At 36.8% G+C, this 16,843-nt stretch overlaps 1 protein-coding gene across 1 annotated transcript in view; it reads left to right on the top strand.

The window, feature by feature from the left end:
- Positions 1–408: 408 nt before the first annotated feature.
- The window catches only part of arhgef3 (Rho guanine nucleotide exchange factor (GEF) 3), a gene marked incomplete at its 3' end in the record, with an annotated part of 42,315 nt that continues 25,880 nt past the window's right edge, over positions 409–16,843 (top strand). The window contains exons 1-2 of the mRNA XM_079556548.1: positions 409–595; positions 12,097–12,163. Of these exons, the coding sequence (XP_079412674.1) occupies positions 549–595; positions 12,097–12,163 (114 nt within the window). The 5' untranslated portion in view covers positions 409–548. The remainder of the gene's footprint in view (positions 596–12,096; positions 12,164–16,843) is intronic.

A 16,843-nucleotide genomic window follows, 5' to 3' on the forward strand; every position in this document is an offset into this window, starting at 1 on the left:
AAGTGAAGCGTTGACCTGGCCTATTGTCCGTCAGCTCCAGAAGCTTTTAGATTTGGGTAAATGTTCTCGGTTAAGACGTAGAGAGGTTAAAGCTGGACGACACGACAGAAAAATAACTGCGAAATTTAGTAACTGTCTTGATTCTGCCACAATATTCATGGTACTGACAAGAACATGAATAAATCTAGACCAAAATGAGGCTGAAATTGAACCAAACTTCACTTTCTTCAGTTTAAATGTTCGTATTAGGCTGTGTTTGGCAGACCAGATGTGGTTATTGCACCTAAATAATGATAAATGGTGGTGTTTAGTCCACGATCCCTCACTTTTAAACCTTCTCCCAGCTCCATTCTGTGCATCTCTGACGTCTCGCGCTCTTATTTTGAAGGCAGGACTTGTTTGTTCAGGACGAGCCTCTTCACACAGTCCCAGCTCCAGCGTCTCCTCTGGATCTGAACAAACCGGCTCCGAGTTCATTCAAAAGGGCTTTTATTGCAGCGGGGGCTGGTTTTTATTGTTCATGTTTTGGTGGATTATTCCTGAGTCCGATGCAGAAAGATGACAACAGCAGCAGCAGCAGCGCTAAAAGATCCAGGTGAGATTCTTCAAACTCATGAGAAAAATGTGAGTTCTTTTTCTCCTTTTGTTGACAGTTTCAGGGCAGAGCTTGTGTGGTTTTGTCTGGGTTCGTCCTGATTCAGTTTGGAGTTCTGGGTTCCCGGTTTCAGACATGACAGCTGTGCAAACTCCAGTATCAACCGCAGAGTTTTTTTTGTCTTTTTTTGGAGGAAACTTGTAAATGAGCAGAGATTTGAGAGCAAAAGGAGTGGTTCTGTTCTGGAGCAGTGACTCAGAGCCTCCAGGAACAACCCATGACCGGCTGCTTCTAATAAACTCTGCTTTTTACAGCTCTGCAGAAAGACTTCACATGTAAACACAGAGAAAAGGAGCAAATATGAGGCTTATGTTAAAATACACAAAGGCATTGAACAGTCGGGCTGCACGATGTATGGAGCTGCTTTGACATTGTGTCCTCTTATGATGGTTCTGTCTGTTTTCTGAGCCGTCCTGAGATATTTAGGTTTAACCTCTTAACCCCCGCCTGAACCAAATGCATTCTGTCCTCTTGGGTTATTATATAGGCCTGTGTGACACCTCATTTGAAAGCTAAGACCCACAACACTGATCTTTTCCTCGAGTTGTTGCTGTGTGTTCTCACCTTTTTTGTGTGTTTTTTTCTTTTCTTTTTTTTTCATTTTTGTCACATTTTTGTTGAATTTTTGTTGAATTTTTGTTGAATTTTTGTTGAATTTTTGTTGAATTTTTGTCACATTTTTGTTGAATTTTTGTCACATTTTTGTCACATTTTTGTTGAATTTTTGTCATTTTTTGTTGAATTTTTGTTGAATTTTTTTAATTTTTTTGTTGAATTTTTGTCACATTTTTGTTGAATTTTTGTCACATTTTTGTCATATTTTTGTTGAATTTTTTTCATTTTTTGTTGAATTTTTGTTGAATTTTTGTTGAATTTTTTTCATTTTTTTGTTGAATTTTTGTTGAATTTTTGTCACATTTTTGTTGAGTTTTTGTTGAATTTTTTTAATTTTTTTGTTGAATTTTTGTTGAATTTTTGTCACATTTTTGTCACATTTTTGTCACATTTTTGTTGAATTTTTGTTGAATTTTTGTTGAATTTTTGTCACATTTTTGTCACATTTTTGTTGAATTTTTGTCATTTTTTGTTGAATTTTTGTTGAATTTTGTTAATTTTTTTGTTGAATTTTTGTCACATTTTTGTTGAATTTTTGTCACATTTTTGTCATATTTTTGTTGAATTTTTTTCATTTTTTGTTGAATTTTTGTTGAATTTTTGTTGAATTTTTTTAATTTTTTTGTTGAATTTTTGTTGAATTTTTGTCACATTTTTGTTGAGTTTTTGTTGAATTTTTTTAATTTTTTTGTTGAATTTTTGTTGAGTTTTTGTCACATTTTTGTCACATTTTTGTCACATTTTTGTTGAATTTTTTTCATTTTTTGTTGAATTTTTGTTGAATTTTTGTCACATTTTTGTTGAGTTTTTGTTGAATTTTTTTTAATTTTTTTGTTGAGTTTTTGTCACATTTTTGTTGAGTTTTTGTCACATTTTTGTTGAGTTTTTGTCACATTTTTGTTGAGTTTTTGTCACATTTTTGTCACATCTGTGTTGCGTTTACATCCTTGTTTTCTCATTTTTGTTGCTGTTTTGACGCTTTTTTCAAGAAGCTTCTAGATTTGGGTAAAGCCAAACTGGAGAAAATGTGTAACAAAAAAGAGACAAAAACCAGGATGAAAAAAGCAACAAAAGAGCGACAAAAACGTGACGGCAACGACACGAGGGAAAAGATCCGTTTTGTAGGTCTTAGCTTTCAAATGAGGCGTTACTCTGGCCTATAGGCTGTCAGGTCCAGTCGAGAAGCTTTCAGATTTGGGTAAAGTCCAGGTGGTCGTCAAGGTAAAGGTGCTTTATTTGTCATTATACAACAACTGCACTGTGACATTTGTCCTCTGCATTTGACCTGCTCCAGATGTGGAGTCAGGCTGGTGCTCACAAACACCTGGCTGGAGGATTCACGTATTGGTGGGATGTAGGTTCTTCCTATTAGCTGCATTACACTTCACAAGCTGTATCTAAAAAAATAAATAAATAATGAATTACAAAAATGATCATTAATATCAGTCACAGGGTCCATGAACTCTGTACAAGACCTAAAGTGTCCTCAAAAACAAAATAATTTCACCTCTATATAACATTAAAGGCCTTTAGAACACTGGGACGTCATGTTTGAAAACAGTTAAGGGGGAAAACAATTCGGAGAAAAATCTAAACTTTCTCTAATTATTCAAAAACTACTTTAACAAATGCTGAATTATGAAAATAGTTTCTACTAAAAAAGATACAAAGACATGGGGAGGAGCAAAGTGGTTCATAAATTCATAAAAAACGGAGAATGCTAACATGATGCTACATGTTAGCACCGTGCTAATGCTAACGGTTAGCTAGCGCTTGCTATGACTGCCTTTTTTTCACTTCTACTGAACAATCTGCATTGAGAGAATATCCATATGGACCCGATTTACACTGGACTTTACTTATGTGATAAATAAGTTCATATTCCACCAGAAAATGCTAAAAAAAGAGAAAAAATGTGTTTCCCAAAAGATTTTTCACTCTTTTTAGCATTTTGTGGTGGAAAATGAACTAGAGCTGAAACAACTAATCGATTATCAAATCAAATCAAAACAACTTTATTCATCCCAATGGGCAATTATCGACAACTAATCGATTACTAAAATAGTTGTCAACTATTCCAGTAATTGATTCATCGTTTTCTAGTGAACACAGACTAAAGTAGAGCAAAAAAGAAATGACAATTATGTATTTTGGATGAAAACCTGCTTTGTTTTTAAAGTTTGGGTCTGCAGTGTTTTGTACATTGTAAAATTCATAAATATCTGTCTTTGTCTCGTCCAATCAGAGGCAGAATTAGCACAAAGAGCCTCCTACAAATGTTTACTTTAAGTTTACTCCATCAACACGTCCTCAAGCGGCGCCACTTCAGCTTATGTGATAAAAAAATGGAAAAAATACAATTTCCATGCACCTCACCAAAATAATCGTGAGTTGCAGCCCTAATATGAACCCCCTTCTATGACGAGCTGCCGTCTGTATCTATGGGGAAACCAGAGTACCTGGAGAGAACCTACACAGACACGGGGAGAACACGCAAACTCCACACAGAAAGGCCCCGTCCAGGTGGGAATCGAACCCGGGACCTTCTCTCTGTGAAGCACGAGCACTAACCACTGCGTTATCATCCCACATCGAAGGGTTAAAGTGCGTTACACAGTTTTAATGCACGACGTGGAGTCAGGAACGCCGCGGCGCAGCAGAGCTCTGTCCGGCTAATAAAAAATGATACGTTTTCCTTTATTAATCTCTGTAGAGAAATGTTCTCTGCATGTGACCCGTCCTCAATGTCGCTGTGGCACTTTCAGGGGGGGCAAGTGTCTTCCCCAAGGACACAACGACAGTGTGCATTTTGCGGGTGCTTGAATTCGAACCCCCGACCTTTCGAAAACGAGACGACCCGCTCTCCCACTGTCCCAGATGGGGCTCTATCCTTCAGTTCTCCTGAGGGTTCTCTTATGGGCCTGGAGACACTCTTAAACCCAGAGGGAGGGGGCACTCGGGGACACCTGGGGACACCTATGCCTCTGCTCAGTTTAGTTTAGTTTATTTATTTGACAGGGACATGTACAGGAGCTTTAATCAGCAGATGAAAAGATGTTTTGTACCAGACTTTAGCTCCATCTGCCGTCCCCGAGACAGACACTTACAAAACTCTACAAAAAACATAAAACAATACAGTTCATAATATTTACAGGCAGTATTTACATTTTATATACAATTTTTAAAAAAGTACATTTTATTAAAGGGAAAACTTGTTCCTCTATCGTCTATACCCACCATACCCTTCTCAGATGTCACATGTAGTTGTTGCTGTAGTTGTTTTCTTTAACGCTGACATGTTTGATTTCACAGAACATGTTGTTTCACACTCAGGCAAAATCGTTTTAAGTCTTTGCATAATTTTAGTGCAGTTGGAAGTTTGTTCAGAGATAGTTTTAAAAGAAAATGCTGATTGTCCTGATGCTGTTTCTCGTTCTGGTCCATTGGCCTCTGACTGTTGTTGTTCTGACTCTGATCAGACGTTACTTGGACAAACTCTTTCAGTGCTGGAGGAGCCACATTATTAACAATCTTGAACAGTAATTTTACATTGGCTGATTTAACTATATATTCAAAATTGAGCCTTTTATATTTGGTCAGTATTTGACAGTGATGATGCTGGTGATTTCCTCTAGAATCCTCAGTGCTGTTTATAAAGAGATTCTAAAGGTTTAATTGTGGATTTGTTGCTTGTGACCAGCCTGATCCACCACAGAGTCAGTGAGGTCACATCACTGCACTGAAGTACGTTTTAGCTCCTTGTATTGTCAATGAATTACTTATAGATTTTAATGTAAACAGATTATATTTTATTGTATAGCAGACCTTTGTGATGTGTTTCTCAGGTTTGGAACTGGATGATTCTTGAAAACGGTGCAGACCTTAGTGTTCAAATGTCCAGGACTCTCAGTCTGCAGGTGTCCCTGTGAGGCTTAAGCTGCGTCAGTTTGATCAAGAAGAAAAGAGTTCATTTTTTTATTCAACTTGTCCTTAAAACAGCTCCAAGACAAAGACAATCTCATGTGTATCTCATATATTATCAGTGTCCTCTCAGAAGGGCCAAAGTCCAAACTCAGACTCAGTGTGAAGAAACTTATCTGAACCGATAGACACGGCTTTGCTGAATTCTGTGTGAAGTTTGTATGTTTCCGATTGGTCAAGCAGCCCCTACAGGACACGTGTCCTCTGGATCTGACCCGTTTCCCTCAGTTCTGTAGGTTTGGTTTCTAAAGTAAGAGTAGCTTTTTCTTTTTTTTTCACAAACAATGATAGAGGAAGCCACTAAATCAACCTGTTATTTGTGGTTCTTTAGATATTTGTAACATCCCGATACTTCACAGGGACGAGTTTATCGGCACATTCCACAACGAGTCAGTTTTCAGGGTCAGTGTCACAGAAAAGCTACAAACCTCACCTGAGAGCTCAAATGAGATGAACAGTTAAGCATTAAATCGTAAATATCAAGCATTGGCTTACATGACTTGAATTGAGGAAATGTTCCTTGTTTTGAGCGGTTTTCACTCATTTAGACACTTTTCCTGATTGGACCGAGTTTGCTTTGCTTGTTTGAGGACATTTCAGACCAGTTCTAGGGTAAATCTCGCTTGAAATAAGAAAGTAAAATTGCCAGTGAGATAAGACCAGTTTTCTTTCCCCATTGGCAAAGAAAATGACCTGAAATAAGGACGAAATGTATCGAAACGAGTCAGAAACATCTCAGAACAAGTGAAATAATCCGGGACAAATGCCCAACAACTTCTTAACCAGTCAGAACAACTAAAATGTGGATTATTGTGCTCACATTGAGATGTTTATACTGATCTAGTTAAATACTTTGTGCAGTGTAAGGTAAGAACATATCTCAGATGTAAAAACGGTGACTTATTCCTTTAACTTCATAACCCACACCTGAAACAACCACATTTTGTTAAGTTTGGCATTACCCGCCCCTCCTGGAGCCGCCGCCTTAACGTGCTGGAGGGGTTTGGATGGATGGATGGCATTGCCCAAATCTAAAATCATTACTTTGAGAGACTGAAATTGTCCTGAAGAGCCTCTTTTAAAGGTAAACAAAATGCTGCTTATGAGCTTCTTCTGAGACACTGCAGAGGCACCGAGAGCCCCCCCTGCAGCACAGCGGAGGCGTCTGCGGCTCAAACGACTAATCGATTATTGAAATAGTCGACAACTATTTTAGTAATCGATTAATCGTTTTCTGGTTCACAAAGACTCAAATAGAGCAAAGATTACCTGAACCGAGCACATTTTCTCCAGCTTTACCCCAATCCAAAAGCTTCTGGAAAAAAGGTGTGAAAATAGCAACAAAACTGAGACGAAAACAAGGATGAAAATGTGACAAAAGTGAGAAAAATTTGACGAAAAAGTGACAAAAAATGGATAAAAAAATTACAAAAAATTGAGAAAAAATGGACGAAAAATTGACAAAAAAAAATCAAAAAAGTGATGAAAAAAAATCTGATGATGTGAGGAAAAAGATCAGTTTAGTTTTTTTCTTGCTAAGAATTCTTATTTCTAGAATATTTTTCTTCATAAAACAAGAAACACTAAATTTAAGCAAATAAATAACTAGAATTAAGCAAAATGTCCTCAGAAAATGGAATAATTTAAGGAAAACATTCTTATTTAGTGAAAAATTGTGGGATATTTTACTTAAATGTTGCTTGATTTAAGTAAAATGTTGTTAATAAACACTAATATTTAAGGAAAGTATTGCCCGGAGACCCGTCTCCATGATGTGGAGCCAGGCTGATGGTCAGAATCACCTGCTGGAGGATTCACCTATTGTACATGTTTTTAGTGGCAGACACGGGGAGAACATGCTCCACACAGAAAGGCCCCGTCCTGGTGGGAATCGAACCCGGGACCTTCGAGCTGTGAAGCTGAGGCTCTAACCGCTGTGCCACCGAGCCCCCACTTTAAAGAATGGAATGTTTTATCTCTCTGTGAGAAGCAGTTCTTACATTAAGAGTTTTGATCTGAGTTTTTCTTAAAATAAGAACAAATATTCTTTGTCTAAAACTGAAGAAGATTCTAAAAGTTTTTCTTTCTTGTTACAAGAAAAACGAGCATGTTTTTAGCAAATTTATCTGAACAAGAAATGGACAGATTTGATTTCCTAAAATAAGATTTTTTTTCTCAAGAAAACTTAACTTAAGACATTATTACTTTTTAGGGGAAAAAAAGAACTTATTTCTTAAAGTAAGACATTAACATTTTCTTCGCACACTTTTTTACAGGGAGAAAACTCTACATCAATTCTAAATCATCTTTGGACTGAGATTCAAAGCACCTTCATAGTCGAACCTTCTGCTGCTGTTGAGTGTATTTGTGAAGTACTTTTGCTGTTTAGTGTATTTGTAAAGTACTTTTTGCTGTTGTTTAGAGTGAAGGGTTGGATGTTGTGGAGGAAGTGGCCGAGTTTCCCTCAGGAGACGATATGGTTTTATTCTTATCGTCCCCCAGTCGTTCCACTCGGACTAAACTCTGCCCAGAGACAAAACAACATAAACAGTCCCTGTGTCAAAGGCAAACCTGCAGAGCCGCATTTCTCAGGTACGAGACTCAGGGACTGGGTTTGGCCACATTCCTCACAGCTGTCGGCACCTGGGTGTAGCTCAGGCCACGTTTACCTGCCCCCCCCAGAGTACTGCCCCCCAGGCTTTATTAGAGAGTACTGCCCCCCAGGCTTTTATTAGAGAGTACTGCCCCCCAGGCTTTATTAGAGAGTACTGCCCCCCAGGCTTTATTAGAGAGTACTGCCCCCCAGGCTTTTATTAGGAAGTACAGAGGGCGGAGTCGCTGTGTGATGAGTGACGACTTCATCTGCAATATCAAACCAGAAAACCATTTGTTGGTTGAATTCTGTGCCACATCTCACAGAGGTTTGATAGTTTGATGTAATGACGCGTAAACTCCGATAGAGGGCGCTGTTCTGCAACACAGGGCCACAGCTACAGTCCAAGAGCAAACACCACCAGGGCCGGACTGGGACTGGAAAACAGCCCTGGACTCTGGTCAGCGTAAATGTGACACTTCCACAGATACACATGTGAACCTCTGACCCCCCGCCTTAACCGAGGGCATTTTCTCCTGTTCGGCTTTGCCCAAATCTAAAAGCTTCTTGACTGGAGAGCAACACTGTGACGCCTCATTTGAAAGATAAAATCTAGAAAAGTGATGGTAACTTTTTGTCACGTTGTTGCTGCATTTTTGTCATGTTTTTGTCACTTTTTCGTTGTGTTTTCGTCTCTCTTTCTTTTTTTTTTTCATGTTATTGTTGTTTTTCCATCGCTTTTTTCATTGCTTTGTCGTCACGTTTTCGTCACATTTTGTTGTGTTTTTGTCACTTTTTTGCTGTATTTTTTGAAAAATTTTTGCTGGATTTTTGTCTTTTTTTTTCATTTTTTTTATTATTTTTGCTGTATTTGTGTCATTTTTGTGTCATTTTTTGCTGGATTTTTGTCACTTTTTTGTCATTTTTTGCTGGATTTTTGTCATTTTTTGCTGGATTTTTGTCATTATTTTGCTGGATTTTTGTCACTTTTTGCTGGATTTTTGTCATTTTTTTGTCATTTTTTGCTGGATTTTTGTCATTTTTATGCTGGATTTTTGTCATTTTTTTGCTGGATTTTTGTCATTTTTTTGCTGGATTTTTGTCACTTTTTTGTCATTTTTTGCTGGATTTTTGTCATTTTTTTGCTGGATTTTTGTCATTTTTTTGCTGGATTTTTGTCATTTTTTTGTCATTTTTTTGCTGGATTTTTGTCATTTTTTTGCTGGATTTTTGTCATTTTTTTGCTGGATTTTTGTCATTTTTTTGCTGGATTTTTGTCATTTTTTTGCTGGATTTTTGTCATTTTTTTGCTGGATTTTTGTCATTTTTTTGCTGGATTTTTGTCATTTTTTGCTGGATTTTTGTCATTTTTTTGCTGGATTTTTGTCACTTTTTTGTCACTTTTTCGTCTCTTGTTTTTTTTCATGTTATTGTTTTTTCATCGCTTTTTCATCGCTTTGTCGTCACGTTTTCGTCACATTTTTTTGTGTTTTTGTCACTTTTTTGTCACTTTTTTGTTGCTTTTCCAGCACATTTTTTCTTTTTTTTTTCTTTTACACATCTTTTAATCATTTCTGTCGTCTTCGATGTTTTTTTTGTCTTGTCTTGGTCACTTTTTTGTCGTTCTTTCCTGTTGTTTCTTTTTTCCTTTTCACAATCGTGTTTCTGTCACTTTTTATTGTGTTATTGTTGCTTTTCCGGCACATTTTTGTTGCCCCGTTTTTGTTTTTAGATTCGGGATGTGAGAAAATGTGCTCGGTTCATGTGGGGTTCAGTTCAGACGTTAAAGAAAAAAAGAGATTTTGAAACAAGCTCTAAACATTTGATCGACTTCAGTTTATTTATTTATGAAACACGACGATAAACGGACAAAATCGTGACATAAACGAGTCGAGGAAGGTCTTAGCGTTCAAAACTTGTGTTAACACTGACCTATAGGCTGCAAACTCTCCAGTCCAAACGGTTTGGGTAAAGCCGAACTGGAGAAAACGAGCTTGTGAAGGTGAGACTCAAGAGCAAAAAAACATCACAGTTTCTTTGACTTTTTACCCTCCAATTTAACCAAGTGCATTTTCTCCAGTTTGGCTTTACCCAAATCTAAAAGCTTCTTGAAAAAAGCCTCAAAATAGTGACAAAAAATGAGAAGAAAACGAGGATGAAAAAGCACTAGAAAAGTTTCAAAAAGCCACAAAAGAGCAACAAAAACGCTCTAAAAATGTGACAAAAACCTCAATAAAAAAGCCCAGAAAAAAATAAACAAAATAAACAAAAAAAATGAAAAAGAAAGTGAAAAAAGTGACGGCAACAACACAAGGAAAAAGATCAGCTTTGTAGGACTTAGCTTTCAAATGAGGCGTTACACTATATGAGCTCTCCAGTCCAGGAGCTTTTAGATTTGGGTAAAGCCGAACTGGCTGAGGGCAGGTGGTAAGAGGTCGACCGCAGCTCACACAGGCCAGTGTAGCGGCTCATTTGAAAGCTAAGACCGACAAAACAGACGGGAGCGTTTTTGTCCAGACGCATCTTTCAATCGTTTCTGTCACGTTTTCCTCATTTTTTTGTCATGTCTTGGTCACTTTGTTCTGTTATTGTTGCTTTTTTGTGGCTCTTTCTTGTTGTTTCTTATCGCTTTTTCATCACTCTTGAATCGTGTTTTTGTCACTTTTTATTGTGTTATTGTTGCTTTTCCGGCACATTTTTGTCGCCCCTTTTTTGTTTTTGGATTTGGGATGTGAGAAAATGTGCCTGAGATTTTGAAACAACTAAAATTAACTTAGATTCTAGTCAAAAGATTAAGATTAAAACTAAATCCACTTTAACACTGCTCAAATCTAGAAGCTTCTGGACTGCAGAGCTCATCATGGCCACTGTAATGCCTCATTTGAAAGCTAAGACCTACAAAGCGGATGGTAGCCTTTTTGGCATGTTGTCGGCAGTTTTTTTTTTCTTTTAATCATTTCTGTCCTGTTTTCGATGTTTTTTTGTCTTGTCTTGGTCACTTTTTTGTCGTTCTTTCCTGTTGTTTCTTTTTTCCTTTTCATAATCGTGTTTTTGTTGCTTTTCCAGCTCGTTTTTGTCGTGTTTTCGTCACTTTTTTGTCACTTTTTCGTAGTGTTTTCGTCTCTTGTTTTTCTGGGGTTTTTTCATGTTATTGTTTTTTCATCGCTTTGTCGTCACGTTTTCGTCACATTTTTTTGTGTTTTGTCACTTTTTTGTTGCTTTTCCAGCACATTTTTGTTTTTGGATGCTTTTCTTTTAACCCCTTAACTCCCACCTTTGGCTTTACCCAAATCCAAAAGCTTCTGGAAAAAAGCTGTGAAAATAGCAACAAAACTGAGACGAAAACAATGATGGAAATGTGACAAAAAAGTGAGAAAAGTTTGACAAAAAAGTGACGAAAAATTGATGAAAAAGTGGCAAAAACCTCAATAAAAATCCAGGCAAAAAACCAACAAAAGACACAAAACAATAAAAAAGCAACAACAAAAATGAGACAAATAAAGCGATGGAAAAGTGACAAAAACTCCACAAAATAGTGGCAAAAATGAGATGAAAAAGAAAGTGAAAATATATGCAAGGAAAAAGATCAGCTTTGTAGGACTTAGCTTTCAAACGAGGCGTTACACTATATGAGCTCTCCAGTCCAGGAGCTTTTAGATTTGGGTAAAGCCGAACTGGCTGAGGGCAGGTGGTAAGAGGTCGACCGCAGCTCACACAGGCCAGTGTAACGGCTCATTTGAAAGCTAAGACCGACAAAACAGACGGGAGCGTTTTTGTCGAGTTTCTGTCACGTTTTCCTCGTTTTTTTGTCATGTCTTGGTCACTTTTTTGTTGCATTTTTGTCACTTTTTTGTGGCTCGTTCCTGTTGTTTCTTTATCGCTTTTTCATCACTCTTTAATCGTGCTTTTGTCGCTTTGTTGTCGTATTATTGTTGCTTTTCCAGCTCATTTTTGTCACTTTTTTGTCGCTTTTTCATCACTCTTGAGCCGTGTGTTTCTGTCACTTTTTATTGTGTTATTGTTGCTTTTCCGGCACATTTTTGCTGCCCAGTTTTTGTTTTTAGATTCGGGATGTGAGAAAATGTGCAAAAAACCTGAGATTTTGAAACAAGCTCTAAACATTTGATCGACTTCAGTTTATTTATTTCTGAAAGGTTGAACTGAAGCCTCGGATACAGATGTGTGGATGTTTAGCTCCTTGTAGCTTTAATATCTTGGAGACTCAGTGACTTTTGTTTCTGTTTTGTGGCAGGTGGAAGCTGAAGAAGAGGCCCTCGTCTTCCTCCCTCCAGCCTGAAGGAACATGGCCCGTCAGAGCGGTGAGAAAGTGTTTAAACCACTGACTCGTCCTCTTGTGCTTCTGCTGAATGTGTTTAAAGTGGAGTATGTGTGGGGGTAGGACTTTGGTGGTCGGTCAGGGCTGGACTGGCAGAAGAAATTGGCCCAGGACTGTTGGGTCAAGACCGGCCCTCTAAAAAAAACAAAACAGTATAAGCTCCGAATCGAGGACAATAGTTGCTTCATGTTGTTTCTGCCGAATTCAAGCTCAGGCCTCAGAGACTCAACACTTTAATCTTAACCTCTTACCACCCGCCAAAACCAAACGCATTCTCTCCTCTTTGCCACTGTCCTCACTTTTTATTTCCCTTATGTGTTTGTCACTTTTTTGTTGGATTTTTGTCTTTTTTTTGCTGGATTTTTGTCACTTTTTTGCTGGATTTTTGTCACTTTTTTAGCTGGATTTTTGTCATTTTTTTGCTGGATTTTTGTCTTTTTTTTTGCTGGATTTTTGTCATTTTTTAGCTGGATTTTTGTCACTTTTTTGCTGGATTTTTGTCGTTTTTTTGCTGGATTTTTGTCACTTTTTTGCTGGATTTTTGTCACTTTTTTGCTGGATTTTTGTCTTTTTTTTGCTGGATTTTTGTCTTTTTTTTGCTGGATTTTTGTCACTTTTTTTCTGGATTTTTGTCGTTTTTTTGCTGGATTTTTGTCACTTTTTTGCTGGATTTTTGTCACTTTTTTGCTGGATTTTTGTCTTTTTTTTGCTGGATTTTTGTCTTTTTTTTGCTGGATTTTTGTCACTTTTTTGCTGGATTTTTGTCGTTTTTTTGCTGGATTTTTGTCACTTTTTTGCTGGATTTTTGTATTTTTTTTGCTGGATTTTTGTCACTTTTTTGCTGGATTTTTGTCATTTTTTTTGCTGGATTTTTGTCACTTTTTTGCTGGATTTTTGTCGTTTTTTTCCTGGATTTTTGTCGTTTTTTTCCTGGATTTTTGTCTTTTTTTTCCTGGATTTTTGTCTTTTTTTTCCTGGATTTTTGTCATTTTTTGCTGGATTTTTGTCTTTTTTTTCCTGGATTTTTGTCATTTTTTGCTGGATTTTTGTCTTTTTTTTCCTGGATTTTTGTCATTTTTTGCTGGATTTTTGTCTTTTTTTTCCTGGATTTTTGTCATTTTTTGCTGGATTTTTGTCTTTTTTTTTCTGGATTTTTGTCATTTTTTCCTGGATTTTTGTCGTTTTTTTCCTGGATTTTTGTCATTTTTTGCTGGATTTTTGTCGTTTTTTTCCTGGATTTTTGTCTTTTTTTCCTGGATTTTTGTCTTTTTTTCCTGGATTTTTGTCACTTTTTTGCTGGATTTTTGTCTTTTTTTTCCTGGATTTTTGTCACTTTTTTGCTGGATTTTTGTCGTTTTTTTGCTGGATTTTTGTCACTTTTTTGCTGGATTTTTGTCACTTTTTTGCTGGATTTTTGTCTTTTTTTTGCTGGATTTTTGTCTTTTTTTTGCTGGATTTTTGTCACTTTTTTTCTGGATTTTTGTCGTTTTTTTGCTGGATTTTTGTCACTTTTTTGCTGGATTTTTGTCACTTTTTTGCTGGATTTTTGTCTTTTTTTTGCTGGATTTTTGTCTTTTTTTTGCTGGATTTTTGTCACTTTTTTGCTGGATTTTTGTCGTTTTTTTGCTGGATTTTTGTCACTTTTTTGCTGGATTTTTGTATTTTTTTTGCTGGATTTTTGTCACTTTTTTGCTGGATTTTTGTCATTTTTTTTGCTGGATTTTTGTCACTTTTTTGCTGGATTTTTGTCGTTTTTTTCCTGGATTTTTGTCGTTTTTTTCCTGGATTTTTGTCTTTTTTTTCCTGGATTTTTGTCTTTTTTTTCCTGGATTTTTGTCATTTTTTGCTGGATTTTTGTCTTTTTTTTCCTGGATTTTTGTCATTTTTTGCTGGATTTTTGTCTTTTTTTTCCTGGATTTTTGTCATTTTTTGCTGGATTTTTGTCTTTTTTTTCCTGGATTTTTGTCATTTTTTGCTGGATTTTTGTCTTTTTTTTTCTGGATTTTTGTCATTTTTTCCTGGATTTTTGTCGTTTTTTTCCTGGATTTTTGTCATTTTTTGCTGGATTTTTGTCGTTTTTTTCCTGGATTTTTGTCTTTTTTTCCTGGATTTTTGTCTTTTTTTCCTGGATTTTTGTCTTTTTTTTCTTGGATTTTTGTCTTTTTTTTCCTGGATTTTTGTCTTTTTTTTTCCTGGATTTTTGTCATTTTTTGCTGGATTTTTGTCACTTTTTTGATGGATTTTTGTCACTTTTTGCTGGATTTTTGTCTTTTTTTTCCTGGATTTTTGTCATTTTTTGCTGGATTTTTGTCTTTTTTTTCCTGGATTTTTGTCATTTTTTGCTGGATTTTTGTCTTTTTTTTCCTGGATTTTTGTCATTTTTTCCTGGATTTTTGTCGTTTTTTTCCTGGATTTTTGTCATTTTTTGCTGGATTTTTGTCTTTTTTTTCCTGGATTTTTGTCTTTTTTTCCTGGATTTTTGTCTTTTTTTCCTGGATTTTTGTCTTTTTTTTCTTGGATTTTTGTCTTTTTTTTCCTGGATTTTTGTCTTTTTTTTCCCTGGATTTTTGTCATTTTTTGCTGGATTTTTGTCACTTTTTTGATGGATTTTTGTCACTTTTTGCTGGATTTTTGTCTTTTTTTTCCTGGATTTTTGTCTTTTTTTGCTGGATTTTTGTCTTTTTTTTCCTGGATTTTTGTCATTTTTTGCTGGATTTTTGTCTTTTTTTTCCTGGATTTTTGTCATTTTTTGCTGGATTTTTGTCTTTTTTTTCCTGGATTTTTGTCATTTTTTCCTGGATTTTTGTCGTTTTTTTCCTGGATTTTTGTCATTTTTTGCTGGATTTTTGTCTTTTTTTTCCTGGATTTTTGTCTTTTTTTCCTGGATTTTTGTCTTTTTTTCCTGGATTTTTGTCTTTTTTTTCTTGGATTTTTGTCTTTTTTTTCCTGGATTTTTGTCTTTTTTTTTCCTGGATTTTTGTCATTTTTTGCTGGATTTTTGTCACTTTTTTGATGGATTTTTGTCACTTTTTGCTGGATTTTTGTCTTTTTTTTCCTGGATTTTTGTCATTTTTTGCTGGATTTTTGTCTTTTTTTTCCTGGATTTTTGTCATTTTTTGCTGGATTTTTGTCTTTTTTTTCCTGGATTTTTGTCATTTTTTGCTGGATTTTTGTCTTTTTTTTCCTGGATTTTTGTCATTTTTTCCTGGATTTTTGTCGTTTTTTTCCTGGATTTTTGTCATTTTTTGCTGGATTTTTGTCTTTTTTTTCCTGGATTTTTGTCTTTTTTTCCTGGATTTTTGTCTTTTTTTCCTGGATTTTTGTCTTTTTTTTCTTGGATTTTTGTCTTTTTTTTCCTGGATTTTTGTCTTTTTTTTTCCTGGATTTTTGTCATTTTTTGATGGATTTTTGTCACTTTTGTCAATTTACATCCTCATTTTCTTCTCGTTTTTTGTCGCCATTTTGAAGAAGCCTTTAGATTTGGAGAATTTGGAGAAAACATGTTCTGGTGGGAGTTAAGAGGTTAAAATGTGCGTTCCGTTAATGAAGTTCCTCTCGCGACTGCAACACAAATAAACTTTTCAAAACTATTGCAGTGGTTCTCAGCTGTTACGGCCAGTGAAACACAAATCAGCTAAAATATTGTCTTTTCCTCAAGAATAGTTGTTGAATAAGTATTAAATAAGCCACAAAAGTTGAAATTATGATCAACACGTCCTGTATCAAAGTTAAGTTATGAAGATTACTGCGCAGTAATCTTCACTTTACTGTGCAGATGCCAAACTACTCCTGGTATTATTACGCCTTACAATATAGTTCCCCCTTTTATCCGCTTAGAAAATCCACATTGTTTAATTGTGTGTAATTATACTTTGTAGTGGAACACTTCACGTAACCATATTTAAATAGGGAAAACGTGGAAGAGCTTGGTAGCTTCTATCTTGACCTGTTTTGGAGCTATAGAGGAGAGAGGGAGAGGCTAAATGCTAACGCCGTCTGCGCTGTGTTTACGTGACTGAAGATCAGACAGGTCCTAAAGAACTCGTCACAGCTCAGGTAAGAACATATCTCAGTGTGGAGAAACGGGGGCCTGTTGCTTTAAGGTTTTCATGAGTTCCAGTAAACCCGGACACAGCCCTGGTGGCCGTCTGTGGAAACGCGCTCGGCTCCAGTCTGGTTTTTCCTGCTGATGCTAATATTAGCGTCTCGCCGTTTCCCCCGACGACCGTCATCACTTCCTGTTTGTCCAAAGGGAACTGCCTCAACAATGCTCTGTGGTCCGAGTATAGTCCGCGTGGAGACCGGCCCAGAGAGAGACCGGCCCAGAGAGACAGGGCCAGAGAGAGACCGGCCCAGAGAGAGACCGGCCCAGAGAGAGACAGGGCCAGAGAGAGACCGGGCCAGAGAGAGACAGGGCCAGAGAGAGACAGGGCCAGAGAGAGACCGGCCAGAGAGAGACCGGCCAGAGAGACAGGCCCAGAGAGAGACAGGGCCAGAGAGAGACCGGTCCAGAGAGAGACCGGCCAGAGAGAGACCGGCCAGAGAGAGACAGGGCCAGAGAGAGACAGGGCCAGAGAGAGACCGGCCCAGAGAGAGACCGGGCCAGAGAGAGACCGGCCCAGAGAGAGACCGGCCAGAGAGACAGGGCCAGAGAGACAGGGCC

The sequence above is a fragment of the Gobius niger genome (genome assembly GCF_951799975.1).
Source record: "Gobius niger genome assembly, chromosome: 5".
Classification (NCBI taxonomy): Eukaryota; Metazoa; Chordata; class Actinopteri; order Gobiiformes; family Gobiidae; genus Gobius; species Gobius niger.